The sequence below is a fragment of the Plenodomus lingam genome, assembly GCF_022343315.1.
Source record: "Plenodomus lingam strain CAN1 chromosome Unknown contig_23, whole genome shotgun sequence".
NCBI classification, from domain to species: domain Eukaryota; kingdom Fungi; phylum Ascomycota; class Dothideomycetes; order Pleosporales; family Leptosphaeriaceae; genus Plenodomus; species Plenodomus lingam.
Window position 1 is genome coordinate 693,584 of NW_027093940.1, and position 15,127 is coordinate 708,710.

At 52.4% G+C, this 15,127-nt stretch overlaps 3 protein-coding genes across 3 annotated transcripts; 1 reads left to right on the forward strand and 2 right to left on the reverse strand.

Moving 5' to 3' along the window:
- Positions 1-105: 105 nt before the first annotated feature.
- Positions 106-6,608, reverse strand: IAQ61_005961 (uncharacterized protein; the record flags this gene model as incomplete). Its single annotated transcript, XM_003835984.2, has 3 exons — positions 106-2,574; positions 2,686-4,872; positions 6,313-6,608. The coding sequence occupies 3 exons, from the start codon at positions 6,606-6,608 to the stop codon at positions 618-620; spliced, it is 4,440 nt and encodes a 1,479-aa protein (XP_003836032.2). The 3' UTR covers positions 106-617.
- A 92-nt stretch (positions 6,609-6,700) lies between these two features.
- Positions 6,701-8,389, reverse strand: IAQ61_005962 (uncharacterized protein; the record flags this gene model as incomplete). Its single annotated transcript, XM_003835982.2, has 1 exon — positions 6,701-8,389. One exon carries the CDS (start codon positions 8,387-8,389, stop codon positions 6,701-6,703), a length of 1,689 nt encoding a protein of 562 aa, XP_003836030.2.
- A 573-nt stretch (positions 8,390-8,962) lies between these two features.
- On the forward strand, positions 8,963-15,067 carry IAQ61_005963 (uncharacterized protein). Its single transcript, XM_003835981.2, has 3 exons — positions 8,963-13,587; positions 13,638-13,729; positions 13,784-15,067. The coding sequence occupies exons 1-3, from the start codon at positions 9,185-9,187 to the stop codon at positions 14,728-14,730; spliced, it is 5,442 nt and encodes a 1,813-aa protein (XP_003836029.2). The 5' UTR covers positions 8,963-9,184; the 3' UTR covers positions 14,731-15,067.
- The last annotated feature ends 60 nt before the right edge of the window (positions 15,068-15,127 follow it).

Here is a 15,127-nt window from a genome sequence, read left to right on the forward strand (position 1 = left end):
GAAAACAAAGATACAAAATGCATCTACCCGCCAAACCCCATCCATACCCCCTCTCCCTCGCCCCAAAGCCCCCAAGTCAACATTTCCCTCTTAAGAAAAAACACCCACTACACCACATCAAGCACAAAAGTATCAACATTTTCAAATAAATCAAATGAATAAACAAAGCTAACTAAGTTGTCTACAAGGTCCACACTTGATATTGATACACAATGCGGTAGCCAAAAAAAAAGCCATGCATCCCTAGGTACTAGACACGTTGCAAAATAGTTCCGCCCATGCGCATACAAGCCCTACAAGACAGAAGAAAGGAAGAAAGAGAGAAAGGAAGAGAGAAAGAAAGCGCTAATGCATGTTAACCCTTTACCCCCCTCCCGCGAAAACAAAAACATTAAAAGATCTCAAATCTCAATCTCAATCTCATGCCCATAGACGCCACGCTGAACCTCAAAAAAGAAAGAAAGAAAAAAGGAACAAAGTGGAAACCACGCGATAGACGCCAAGACTCTCCTTTTTTTTTGGTCCCAACCAAGCAAGCGCCCCTCGCTCAAATCACACTGTTTTGAACGAGGAAATATACTGGAAGAAGAAAGAAAAGGAGAAGAAAAAAATATCCCTCAAAAGCTAACATAGCCCGTATCCTCGCTCCCCGTATCGTCCATCCAACCACCTCCCACCTCGCCCAGACCAGGCCCGTGATGATGGGTGCGTACCATGCCATCGCCTTCGCCACGCTCGACCCATTCCTCACAAGTGTCCTGCCAGATGCGCTGAAAGTACAGTCGCAGGGAGCGTAGGCCGCGGAGGTATCCTCGATCCACGCCATCTGGGCTTTGCGGAGGACAGGGTAGGTCCTCTGGAAGTGGGTCTTCGGCAGTGACGCAATTCGCGAAATCGACAATCTTGAGTTTGATCTCGGGATAAGATTTCGACAACGAACTTGGTGTTGGCGCTGGACCAGGCGACCCGGGTCCGGATGGTGCGGCAGATCCATGTTCGCTGCCAGCAGGTCGCAACCCATCTTTGTCTTTTGACTCGCCGTCTCCCCGATCATAGAGCATAAGCAAGCTGCTGGCGTAGAAGCGGTAGCCGGGAAGTTGCTTGATCATGCGTTCAAGCTGGCTGATTTTGTCCAGTATCACTGGGATATGTCTTGTAGCTGCCTTGTACCCGGTGCCGTCCCAGAAGAAACGTTTCAAAGCATCCTGAAACTCTTTACCAGCTTTCAGGTCACGACCGAAATATTTATCTTCAAACACGTAGCTCTGTGTCTTGACATTCCATATCTGCATGCCGCAAACACGCACACCGAGTTCTCGGCTGGTCGTCATTTGACATTTGCGTCGTTGCGAACGTTGTTTCTTCTCGTCAGCTTCGACACCGTATTGGCGGGTGCCCATCTTCAAGTCCAGAACACAAGGCTTTGACATGCCTGCAGTCAAGTCCTCCATGAGAATGAATTGCTGCACACGTTCATCGCGCTGAAACTCTGTTTCTTTGGGGATGGCTTCCTCGGAAACAGGAGTTTCCTCGACAGGACGTGCGACGGTTTCCTGCTTAGGCGCGATGGGAGCTGGTAACATGGTCCCTTCGGCAGGCTTCTCCGATGACCCGCCTGAATCAGTGGACGCGGTACCGTTAGTGAGTGGATTGTTAGTATCGCTGTTCAGACGGGAAGATAGCTCGTCCATGGCGAAAACTTCTTCCTCTGCATCGCCGCCATATCCATCCTCCTCATAGTACTCCAGGTTGTGCCTACGGCCTGAGTCTATCCCCAGAGGTCGCCGTGTCAATCCACTCCCAGAGTGTCGTCTTCGAGACTTGGGCCCTGCAGGCGGTTGCAACATTTCCGTCTTCTTCGTGGTAGAAAGTTCGAAAGACCCGGGCTTAATGTAATCGCTCTCCCTAGAAACCTGACGGTGTGCTTCGGCTTTTAAAACTTGCTTCCTAGTGCTTTCTTCAGTGACCGGGGCATGGGGTCCAGATACATCCGTACTATTCCTTCGAATGTTCGGAACTGATCCGGCCATGGATTGTGGTGATTCCGCACCCGCTCTACGAGATGGAATACCATGGTGATGACGATGATGACGTTGACGGTGATGTATTTGCGGCGGTGCAAACACCTGGCGAAGCACCTCTTCCTGCAGTTTCTTGTTGATTGTCGTCACGCCTAAACTGTTGTGATGTTGCAATGGAGGCCGCGCTTGACCTTCGTTTGCAACAACGAAATCACTCTGGTTCCGGCGATGATACTGCGACGAGAAAGCTGCGTTTCTCATCCATGGATCCGGAGTAGTCGAGCGCGGCGGAAGCCTAAACAGATTTTCGGGGATGATGTGCCTGTTGTTCTCAAACACTACCTGAGGCACAGCGGTGATCTGTTGGGAATGGCTAACCACTCGGGGCTGATCCTCTCTACCTCTGTCAGAAGGAGCAACAGATTGCTGCCTGGATGTAGCATTCGACTCTGAAGCAGATGCTGTAGGTGCGTTATCTGCTTTGGATTTGTCCTTGGCGATCTTCTTCTTCTTGGGTGCTTTTCGGTACGTGACATTCAGGACTCCAATGTATCTACATTAATGACGCATGATTAGCAAGCAGGTTCAACAAAGTAATGGCACGGCTCCCTCCTTGCCGAAGTCTCAGCCTCAAGCCGATCAGAAAGCGGTAGGCTTAGCTTACCTTGGTAGGAATTCCAAGAGCTCCGGATGTTGGCGCTCAATGGTTTCGTAGAATTCATTCTCTCGATTGTTCAGTTGTTTGCAAACAGCCCTTCTGGAAAAGCGGTAGACGGTGGAGTGACCACCAACCTGATGATCATATGGCTTGAGCTCCACCGCACCAAGCGGTGCGGGTGGTTGAGACTGCGGAGCCAAGACAGCCTTGGGCTCCTGTTTGAGATTGGTCGCAGTGGGCGTTGTACCTAGATCATCAGTCGCACTGGATTCATAGCCAAGAAGTGAATGCGTGGATTCAGCGAGCGACTCATAATCAGATTCAGCTGAAAGTGCATCGACATTCGCCGACGTTAGCGGCTGGACGTCGTCGTCTTGCTGCACAGGAGCCGCTGTGGGAATATCACCATGCAGACATTGATTTGTATCTTGGGACTGTAGAGAAATTTCTACTTCTTGTGGGGTCTGAACTTGCTCTTCCGTCGCCCAGCCTTTGGGTACCTTTGTCTCGTGAATCGATGCCCTTTTTCGTGCGTTATTGACGTCCGTCACAGAGTCCTGTTGGTCCGCCACAGTCGGCTCAGAATTTTTGATCCGCCGATGGGGGAAGTAGAGGGCGGATGAAATTTGCTCTCTTTCTGAATCCTCCTCCTCAGATGCGGGGGAACGTTCGGCACCCTCATCTTCTTTGGCCTGAAAATAATCTACCGATTCTTCCTCATGATGCGGAGCAATTTCCCTTGCAGAGACATGTGCGTCCAGCTTTTCTACGGCGGATGCGGGCAGACTTCGCGGTACTGACGAGCCTGCCTTTGTGTCTGGACTTAGAGTACCGAACCGTCGAATCTCTTCTAAGAGGCGATAGGGTAATTCGTGGTGGCTCGTAGTAGCTTGGTCGACCTGTGTTCGGTCGCGATTGCTCAACGCTGATGTTTGGCGTCCTTCTTTTCGAGGTGTTGGGATTTTTTCAAAATTAGACTCAGCCGCTACAGCATGCGGAGAATGTGCGATTGGTGAGGCAAGAGCGGCTGGTGGCAATTGCTCCGCCATGTCAGCCACCTCCTTCACTGATGTCTCTTCTGGATGCGTCGAAGGTGTTCGTTCTGCGGGCCGACGGTCTTTGATCTTGTTGTCCCGCTTCTTATGGTCTTCAGAATTGTCCGCGTCCTTGAACACCCGTAGATAATGACTGGCTTTTCGACTTCGTGCGGCAGTTGGTGGCTCTGTCTTGGCCAAGGTGGCTTCGATCTTCTTTTCCATCTTTTGCTCCATGGCGATGTCCACTATTGGATCCTGTAGAGCGTTGGAGCCCTTGAACGGTACGGGCTTGCCCTCGCGCCATTCTCTGTTCCTCCACCTCTCCTCATTTTCCAACAGCGCTTCATGCAGCGTGGACTGCATGTCGGGATGGTGTGGTGTGACCGGCCGCTGTAAAGGCGAATCGACAGGACTCATATAGGGCGGAGGGCTATGGTGAAGGTCTTGTAGGACCGCACCGGCTGCCATGGCTGGCTGCGGGTTGAAAGCGGTCGCAAGCAATGTCTGAGGGTCCATGGGCGTTGAAGGGGCGAATGTGGATTGCTTTCTGCGAGCAATGGGCGGGTCTATCAGTCTCCTCTGGGGAGGCACTGGGGAAGCCCTATCTGATATGCGGTGTTCAGAAGCATCGTTGGTCGTTTCTGGTGTTCGTGCACTAGGTCGTGGGGAACTGCCTGGGCTATCGGCCGCTAGATACGTGGTTGCAAATATGCTGTCGCGCTCCGACAGCTGGGGACGGTCGACAGATGACTTCCACAGGTTGTTCTCCTGAGTGATGGGTGCTGTCTTGGAGCGGCCAGTGTGTGAGAGATGTCTCCGCGTCACAGGCTCCCGATCGGCGGTGGGCGTCGACGGGCCATGGGCTGGATGCTCGAGCGCATTTGACCTCACCGGTGCGGTGGGCGAGGCATTTCGTTGGGCGTTCGGCTGGGATGACATGGGGCCGACATTGGTCAGACCGTGGATCAGACGCTCTCGAGGGTGCGTGGCAGAATGTGTGGCAGATATTGCCGGGCGGGCGTTGGGAACGTTGGCCAGAATGTGGTCGTGGAGCGCGGCGGAGACACACAGCGGAAAGCCAACAGGGGCGGACAGTTGGGCTAGCGTGACAGATGGCGGCGTTGGCGGATCATGGATCTGAGCGAATGCAGGAGTGCTGATGTGCTGGTGGCCAGGGGGTGGTGGGGGGGTGAGGGATGAGGGGAGGGGGGACAGCGAAAGGACAGGCGGGCAGCGAGTGAGAAGGGGAGAAGGCCCACGTTGGAGGCTGTGTGGCTAAGGCTTGGGAAGAAGATGGGAATTACTGTACTAAGGTGGCGCACGAGATATTGTAAGCGAGAGAGCAGCCCAATGACGTCTTGCAAGCACGGCCGTGTGAGCACCGTGAACAAAGCGCCTCGTCACTGTACGAGCAATTGAAGGCGGGGCGGGGAGAGAGAAGGGGAGAGAGAGCGAGAGCGAGAGCGAGATTGGATGTCTTTTTGGGGGATAAGAAAGAATATAGTGGTGGTGGTGACTGTGTGGTGACGAAGAGTCGCACCTGGGTCTGCCCATGTCTGGTGCCTTTCAGTTGCTTTAGCGCAAGCCTATCACGGGGCCTTCTTATCGCTCCCTAGGTGGGCAGTCACGGCCGTCACGGGGGCACCAAGGCCTACTTGGGCAGTCGCGTCCAACTCCCAGTCTGAAACCTAAAAGGAACAATAGGGAAGGTACATAGGTACAATACAAGTAGGTACAGTAGCTACGGTAAGGTGCCCTGGAAGAGAGCGTCCGTGCACACAATCAACTCCTCTTTCCTCGTCCATCGTCGCTTCCACAGGGGGGTTGGGGGGCAGCCCAACGCCCAACTCTCGACAACATTCAATTCACCACCACCACCACCACCACCACCACCACTCTACTGTGCGATTTCAATCAATGGCGGTCAATTCCGAGTGCTGGCATGATGCCCATGGACAGCTTCTCTTACGCGTACATCCATGCATGCTAGGAGAGTACTACTAGAAACAGCGCTGACATGAATTAGTTTTCCAAGCCAAGGTATGCTGGACCATCACTCCCGTCATCCGCACGCACTGCTCCCCCTGTGCGTCAGCCCGTATCGAAACCCCGTACACAGTAGGTAGGTAGGTACCAAGTACCAGTGAGACTGCCAATTCATCTCCATGCTGCCTCCCCCCCCCCCGACTTCTATTGCCTATGCATCATACCAGGCTTCCGTCCCCAGACCTCTCTGCATCCATGACCTACATAGGGTCGATCATGCAAGGCATGGAGCCTGGGAGCTCTTGTCGTCCAATCAACCAAGAACGTGGCCCCTCACCGCCGGATGCAATGCCTTTGGCCCAGAGCTTATATATCGCTGCTCTCTGCAATCAAAGAAGCTTCGACATGACAGAGAGTCGCTAGTAGTGGCCTGTATGAATTCAACATCCAATTGTGGGCTGTCGTGGACACGTCGTGCTACCCCTGGGTCCTTCAATGGAACCATGGACTTGTCATACCAGCTCAACGGCGCCCCGCCATCTACGAATCCTCCAAAACCCAAATTCAGGTAGTATCCAGATTGTGCAAGAAACGATCAGTGAAATGCAACCCGCTGTTGGCCTCAAACTCATCCAGCGGCGTCTTAAGGTCGAATTGCGGAAGCTCAACATCGTTGACAGACCTTCTCGACCGATGTAGCAAGGACTCTTGGGACGCTTGCAATTGTTTATCGCTAATGAAGCTCCACAAAGACGGAGTGTTCCCTTTGGCCTTCAATGGAACTCGCTCAGCTGTTGGGGTGGGGCTCTTTTCGGCCACTTCATCGGCGGTGAGATCGTCATCATGTGCTTGAGCCAGCCCAAATCCCAGGTCGCTCTGTCGTGGACCTGCGAGCTTCTTCTTCATGGTGCTGAAAGCAAATGGCGATGCAGCTCCGAAGAGGTCCTGTGTGCTTATTGGAGGGCCTCGCAGTACACTATCCTTGGAAAATCCTTCCCCTAACCGTTTACCGAACACCGATAGCGGCGTAATCGCTGGACTAGGTACGTGTAACGTTGTGCGGGATATATTTCCAGACACTTGTGACCATCTTCGAGTGCAGGCGACAGACTTCGATAAGTACTCTCTTGAAACTCGAGCGCTGCGAGTAACATGGCCGCTTGTGTAGACATTGCTGACTCATGACTGGGCTGCTCTGAGTCGCCTTCTGCTTGGTGCAGCCCTTTTATCATATCATCTGCCAAATTTGACAGCTCTGAATGACGTTGGGCACCATCACGATTGTCCTGTTGCTCCTTGGATACGGTAGGCATCGCATCAACCTCGATATAACTGCCTTCAGCGTGCTTCTCTTGGTCAGTCCTCATCTTAGCTGGAGAAGAATGAATGTTCACAGCCCTGGCCTTTGGTTCTGGCAGCTCGGTCCTGCTCCTAGGATTTGAGATTTTTCTATACTTGAAGCCTGTTGACGAAGCCAGCGTCGGTGATGCCACTCGGTCGTGTCGTGGAGCACCTTCCGCAACCTTCTCTCGTGCAGCTCGACGGGTCAGCGTCGAGGACGGAGGCAGTGGAGCATTGTGTATCCTTGTGCTCGATGGTACGTCTACCGTTGCACGATTCGCTGAGCCATTTGTCCTCAGCGTCTTATGATTACCTGATTGCTGTGAAAGTCGATCGGCCTCAGTACTTTGTGGGACACGTCTAGGCGATGCAACTGGCTGAGGGTTATGATCGCCAATGATTGAAGGTGCTGGTTCCCCCGCTTTGCTTTGAGCATCTGTAGATTCATGGTGTTGTCCTGGAGCCTCACCAGAAGGAGGGCCACCAGGGTCGTTTATCAGTGATGAGATGAGCATGGAAGCCGAAGCACTGGATCCCCAATTTCCAGATAGAGGTGTTGTCTTAGATGCGCTTTGAGCACGTGCAGAGGTCCTTGAAAGTCTCTTTTGGTGACTCTCAGCCACAGCTCTCTTCGAACGATCACTTCGAGAATGTGTCGGTGAAGCCTCTGCATTGCCATTCTGAGAGAAGTGTATCACCCCTCTTCGTTCCGATTCAGGACGCCGCAGCCAAAAGGGGTTACTCAGAGGAGATCGAGTCTGAATGATTTTCCCGGTGTTTGCACTGAAGAACTCGGTCGATCCTGACGCGTTGTCCTCGGTAGGCGGAGGTGCCGTGGCAGGTGGAATTTCGACCTCCACTTCGTCCAGGCTGTGGTCTTGCTCACGAAAGCTGAGAGCATCGGTAGTGGCCCTCGAAGTCTCAGGCGACGCAATCCTTCCCTCCGACGTCTCTTTCCCACTCTTCTTTCGATTTGGCCCAATAGATTCAACCCTGACATTGCCTTTAGAATCCGACAGGTTCTTCGACCCAGCACGATTTTTCCCTGACTTAGTGGCAGTGCTCTTCTCCGCAGACCGTCTCCTGGACCGAGTTGTAGCTGTCATCCATGGGTTCTTCCACGCTTGATCGAAAGGTCCTCGCAGTCCGGCTGAAAGGATGACGGGCAGTCGCCCACGACGTAAATATTGCGTCGCAATGGCTTCTACCCGTCTGCGTTTCGCTTCTTGTTCCTGGGGATTGCAATGCCGGCCGCTTGGAGGGTCTTCGATGGCATCTTCTGGCTCAATGTAGACAGGCCCAAAGTCGAGGCCTCGTTTCAGGTGAGGATGCAAGGTTGGTGGCATAGCGCTGGGCGGACAGTCGTTGCCCGACCAACTTTTCCCCCCCAGATTAGGCGGTCGTGCACGCCAGGCGAAAGCGTGTTAGTGTACCGTGATGACAGTGATCGTGGAACTCTCCTGGCTCGTACGGCGGGTCTAGTAGCGTGCGATGTGTGGCGGGTCAGGGTCATGCTCATACGGTCGGTCGCGCGTGAATTGTGAAGTCGGAGGTCGGTTTATGGTGCACCCAGCTGGGAGGCTGAGGATAATACGGATAGTAGTTGCGGGGGCGCGAGTAGCATCGGGCGGCCCAAGTTCGCTCTCCTGGCAGATCAGCAGAATACCGGTTGGAAGCAAGTGGATCTCCAAGGTCGCTAAACGCCTTATTCTCACCAGCATCCTCATCTCGCCCCTCAGGTCACAGGTGCCATGCTGTGGCTGGCGACGGGGACGTCCGTTGGCGGGACAACCAAGACAATCTTAGCGGCGGGCGGGGAGACCCCTGCTCCGACCTGCACACCGGCAATCGAATCGAACCCTGGCAATGCTACAAGGTCTATTGTCATTGTCAACCGATCCAAGTCCACAAGACAACGCGCTTCCCGCCGCGACAACTCACACCGGTTGGACGACTTCTCTTTTTCTGCTTCTTCATTTCTGCCATTCCACCTCCAGCATGCGTCCTGCCCGTATATAAAAGCCCTGTATTCACCTGATGCGCCCGCGTTCCCCTCCAAATCCACCCCCCCAGACACGCTAGCCCACCAGCGTATTCAGCTGCGCGCATCTGCACACACACACACACACGCACACACCGCCATGGCCAACACAACACAACCATGGCTCGAGGACCTGTCCGAGGAGTGGATTCCCCAGACCAGCAGCCCAGGCACACCCGTACGCGCACCAGAGTCGCCTGCACACCCGACGCAAAACACGCCACAGACCTCGCAGAGCGTTCCGCCAAAATCCAAAAGTCGACTTCCCCGCATGCGGCAATCCTCAGGCTCCTTCTCAGAGATCCAGGTACGCAGCATCGCGAAGGAATTGCGCCCGCCAAAACAACGCAGCGCCCTGGCTGAGCGCAGCCCCAGCGACGCCAACATCGCGCCCTCATCACCCAATGCGGCTCACGCTGGGCCGTCCCATATTGCGTCATACACTCCCTCATCGCTGTCTCAAAGCTCGATCATGTACAATGGCACAGTGGCGCACAACACAGTCGCCAGGTCTCCCACCAAAGACCAGGCACCACACGATACTCCAGAGTGGCGGCGGCGACTCGTCAAGGGCGAGATAGGATATGGCGATCAAAAGGACCTCTTTGGTCCGACGGGCCTGGAGAACATTTTCCAGAAGCCCAATGGCACCACGTCCGAAGATTCCCAGTCACCAAAGCGCAAGCTTGCACTATTGAAGGGCTTGGCGGCAATGCCCTCAAGCCCACCACCATGGCCCGCCGCGGCGCAAGAGCAGAGCCAGGTGCAGCAGGATGCCCAAAAAGAGAGGTCACAGAGCAACGATGACGAAGCTTTGCGGAGTGATTCACCACACGACTCTTTCCAGGAGCAGCACGACCAAGACTCTTTGCAGATACCGCAGGCCAGCACACAAGAGGCATCGCGGACCGTCAGCGGGCAGATCGAATTCGAAAACGAGAACTTCAGCCCGGTCTTCCTTACCTCTAATCTGACTGTTGGCCAAGTTCGGGATCCAGTCCATAGCTTTAGAGGATCTGAACTCGCCAACCGGCTACGGCAGATTGGAACGCCACCTCCCATAATATGTGAGCCCGTTGTAGATGACAGCACTCACAGCCAGGATCAAACCGACTCCTCCTTCATTAGGACCCAAGACTTCTCACTTCCAGAGGGATTGCCTGCAGGGACCCCTGATGTTCCTGATGTTGGACGCTATGTGGAACTTCGAAGAGGTGGTTATTCTAGGGACGGCTCTTTTCGCACAAGGCCACTCAGTCCCTCGCCAGAAAGACCTGCAACATCGGAAACATCGAAACAGAAACTGCAAATCAGCACACTCACAACAGACAATGAGCATCTTTCCTCCCCAGACCCCGAGCACACCCCCAAAACTCCCAGCAGGAAGCCAAACCCGTACCTCAGTCCGGAACGAGCTCAAAATTCGGGGAGTCCTCTGAAATTATTCGATGCGCACGACACTTTCACTAGTAATCGCCTTCAGCGACGTTTGAGTCAACTTGAGTACAAGTCAGACAAGACAGCCTCCAGTACCATGAGAGAAAGTACAGCGGACATAGCAAAGGTCATGCCTCCACCTTCGAAGCTAACTTCGGTTGAGGAGATGAGCTTTCTTACCAATGGGCAAACTCCTGTCAAAAATGATCGGCACATTCCACCGCGGCGGGTGAGTGCCTTTGGTGACGGGCAGCTGAACGAGTTCGAGTTCTCAGGTGACTTTTCCGCCGATGATTCGGAGGCCTTTAACGTGCTCGATGACAGTGCGCCGGACGGATCGCCTTCGATAGATGTTGCCCCGCCTGGCAGTCGCCCGCCTTTCAAGTTCCATTTAGACGATTCACCTGTTTCACGGAAGACTTCGCGGGCAATGCGACAATTGTCCAGTCAACGGAGGCTCCCTTCGGGGAACGTTAATAGACCCAAATTCCAGCAACATCGTGAAGCACCCACCGCGCATACCGAGGAGGAGACGAGTGTGAACGAGTATGCAGAGGGAAAGAGGGGTCCAACATCACCTTTCAAGAACCCCACGCCTAAGCGTCGAAGAACGATAAATGCTATCGATGATGAGCAAGAACAGGACGAAGATATTTTCAGCGATGCTGGTCTTGGGACAGTCCAGCGATCAGATGCGGCTGTGCAATCAGTCCTTGACCAGAAGCGAGAGAAACCGCGACACGACACCTCAAACCATGTGGCGGGTCCGGAGATACTGGCAAAAAGACACATTCTGAGACCTCGAAATCCCACACCCAGCCAACGCAGACGAGAGGAACTTCATGCCGAGATCATGGAGGCAACAGAAGCTTTCATCTTGTCATCGCCGAAACTCAACACGATCCGCGAGCAACTAGAGCCATCTATCATCAATGATGCTCAAGATGAACAGGATCGCGCCAAAGCCGTGGCTAGCGAGATTGCCGCTTTTAGCATGAAGAGGCAACGTGCTTTACGTAGCGAGAATCGCAAGCGATCAGTCACTACCCAAGACTTCCTAGATGAGGCTGTCAAGATCATGGACTTTATCCGAACAAAAGGACGGCCGACTAGCGGCTTGGGAAGTCTGGAGGAGACCGAAGCTGAACTGAATTTCATCGAAGAATCGACTGAGCAAAATTCAAGTATGCTCACATTCGACAGACCTCCCAGCAGGGAAGGCCGTTCATCTGCCTGGAAAGGACCAAATCTTCATCAATTGGACCCAAACGTGATGGATCATCTACAAAAGTACCAGGAAAAAGACAACGATACTTTTTTGAATTCTTCGGTTAACTCTATTCGCTTCTCCCGAATGAGGGGCCCCGCAACGCCTGAAGGTGAGAGCGTCATCATTGAGCAAAATGATATTAGGATCACGGATGATCCTAACAGACATTGGCGCAATGTGGAGGCTATGGCAGATGGTCTAAGCTCTCAAACTCGAGCGATGCGTACGTTACAATCTCAAGGATCCTCACTTGGCCATACTATAGCTACAAATGCTTCGCGTCGATCAGATCACGTTGCTACCTTGCCGCCTGAAGCCGTTGCGCATCTTATCCCGCAAAAGGTTGCCGGAATGAGTTTCGATCGGGAAAAGAATATGTGGGTCCGTCAGAGAAATCTATCCAAAAAACAACGTCACGAAGAAGAGGAAGAACACAGTCACTGGAATGAAAGTGAAGACGATCCGTTCGGACATATCCCTGATCTGACAGTCGATGAGACGAAAGAGCAAAAAACAAACGATGGCTCACCGGTTCGTCTACAGACTACTGTGGAGACCATTATAGAAGATACTGCCTCCGACGCTACCGTCGTAAAAGAACCGGTCAAGACTGAGCCTGCAGAAGTACGCCCTGTCACCCGTGAAGGCAAAGGAATCAATTTCAACGACACAAGCTCAGCCCAATCGAAAGCCTCTAATTTTGGCTGGAGTTTCCCCAAAACAGACACACGGAATACATCTTGGAGTACTCAAGCACCCAAAAATCATAGTACGCAGAAGATGCAGCACGTACAGACAACTTACGCAATTCCGGAGTCAGATGAGGGTGACATCGAGCACGAGATTCAATATTATGAAGGCCGTGAACATGTTCGTCCTGGCCTGCAGCACACTCGCGTGCGAGACATCACAGTTTCCTTTGCAGAGCGTGAAGGCAAGGGTCGTCAACGCACAGCTACTGCGCCGACCATAGGTCAGAAGCAAGGAGAAAGACAACAGTCGGCTTGGAAGAACATGAACAGTGCAAGGTCTTTGCCACGTCTTCATGCTAACCGCATACCTGTCTTCAAAGGTGACGGTGACCTATCACTGCTCGACAAGAAACAGTCAAAAAATTATCGGATGCAATTATCCATGAGCGTCTCAGGACATGTCCAAAGGACTGCTGATCAAAGCTTGATAGCTGCCCCATCATCGCCGATAAAGGGTGATGTTACCTTCATGTTGAGTGACCTTCCTGAATTCACGCTCAACCAAGTCGATGAGTTCGAATTGCCAGATCGTGTCGTTGTGAAACATGATGGCACCAAATTCTCGAAGGCTCTGGAGGACCGCTATGCCCAGGGCACCGCAGAACTCGTCAAGGCGCTACAGGATGTCGAGCCAGAAGAACCCTATTGGGAGGACCTTCGAAGAGTCAATCTTCACAAGAAAGACCTTACTACGCTGAATCGCCTGGATGAGATGTGTTACCAACTTGAGGAGCTTGACGTGTCAGACAACAAGATCAATCAGGTTGAAGGTATACCCTATACTATGCGACGGCTGCACGTCCAAAACAATCATTTAACAGGACTCACTTCTTGGACAAGTCTGGTCAATCTTCAAAATTTGGACATATCTGGTAATCAGATCGATCGCTTGGATGGTCTTGCAGAACTGGTGCATCTACGAGTGTTGAAAGCAGATAACAACAAGATCAAATCGTTGACTGGTATACTACACCTCGATGGTTTGATGGAACTCAGCGTGGGCAACAACGAGATTAAGATGGTTGACTTTGCACGCACCGATCTGTAAGTATTCGCAAGCCCTTGATGGATAACAGATGCTGATGCCTTCACAGTAAATCTCTGACCGATCTCGACCTTCAACGAAATCAGTTGATTGAAGTACGCAACGTGCATTGGCTACCGCAGCTCCAACATCTCAATCTCAGTGAGTTCAAATTCGAGCCAATGATTTGAACTGACAAGACTGACCTCCTTTCAGATGACAATGACATCGAAGAATTCCCCATTGTCGACACACCTGTCAAGCCTTGCAGGTTGCTCCGATCACTTCGCCTTTGTAGAAATGGTACAACAATGCTAGAGGTCGATCGACATTTCCCCAAGCTAGAAGCATTGTATGTTGATGGCAATTGCTTGACTCAAATATCAGGGCTAGAACATCTCCGTAATCTCCGCACCTTTTCTGCCAGGGAGCAGAACTTGGCCAACGACACCGACACCGACTGGTGTGTGAGCAACCTCCTGAGAAACCCAGAGGTTAGGAACCTATATCTCTCGCTAAACCCTACACATAGTCTCGGGATTTCACAACACTTGTTAAGTCTCCAACGATTAGAGCTCGCCTCGATGGGGCTAAAGGAGCTCCCAGATAATTTCGGACAGCTGACTCCAAACATCCGAACACTGAACTTGAACTTCAACTCCATCAAAGATTTGAGACCACTTCTAAATATCAAGAGACTCAGCGAGTTGCTGCTTGCCGGAAACAAGCTCGAACGTCTCCGTGCAAATGCCTTGGTTCTAGGAAAATTAGAAACATTATCGAAACTCGACTGGCGAGACAATCCTCTCTCGCTTCGCTTCTACGCCCCTACATCTGAAAACCGCGTCATGTCTCTACGACGGAAGCCTTCGAACGACCAGCTTACAGATCGCTTCGTCTTGCCTGCTGGCGATGCCGAAGTCGATGAACAACATCTTCTGCGCTTAGACTATGAGACGCGAATTCGCCGTCGTGTAACAGAGATGATGCTAGCCAATCTCTGCAGAAATCTGCGAGAGTTGGATGGCATGAAATTTGACAAGACTAGGGTCCTTGTCAAAGACGACGTTTGGGAACGGTTGCTGCTACTAGGCGTTATACAACGGAAAAGGCCGGATACACCGTGCGATAAGGTGGCTGATGAGACTACAATTGGAGGGTGACAGAGTCATCTACTAACAAGCACAATCACAGTCATCGCAAGGCGTGGCGAGTTTTCACATTTTTGCCAGACGTTTTATTTTTCTTTAGCCATAAGACTCGGTACAGGCGGCGTTTGGGATACAGTCCTATGAGGGTGTTATTATCATATATCGGGGGTTCTATGGAGACTTTCTTTGTTTCTTGGGAAGCATGCTGGGTATCTAGCTGGACATGGTTGCGTACGGCGGTTAATTGTTGAGCGGGCAAAGGCAATTACAGGTAACGACTTCACGACTTGTATTAGTAATGAACATAGACCGCAAGGTTCTCAAGTGTGTATCAAATTTTTGGTGTCTGAAGAAGGTGTCAACAACAGGTCGACAAGTGCAGGTCGTATGCGTCGCCGTTATCGAATCT

What these genes read in the sequence shown, in the direction of transcription:
- IAQ61_005963 (XM_003835981.2), top strand. Translation starts at nt 9,185, where the DNA reads ATGGCCAACACAACACAACCATGGCTCGAGGACCTGTCCGAGGAGTGG. An exon ending in GACTTTGCACGCACCGATCT is followed by an intron (nt 13,588 to 13,637) that starts GTAAGTATTCGC and finishes ATGCCTTCACAG; the next exon opens with TAAATCTCTGACCGATCTCG. An exon ending in GCTCCAACATCTCAATCTCA is followed by an intron (nt 13,730 to 13,783) that starts GTGAGTTCAAAT and finishes ACCTCCTTTCAG; the next exon opens with ATGACAATGACATCGAAGAA.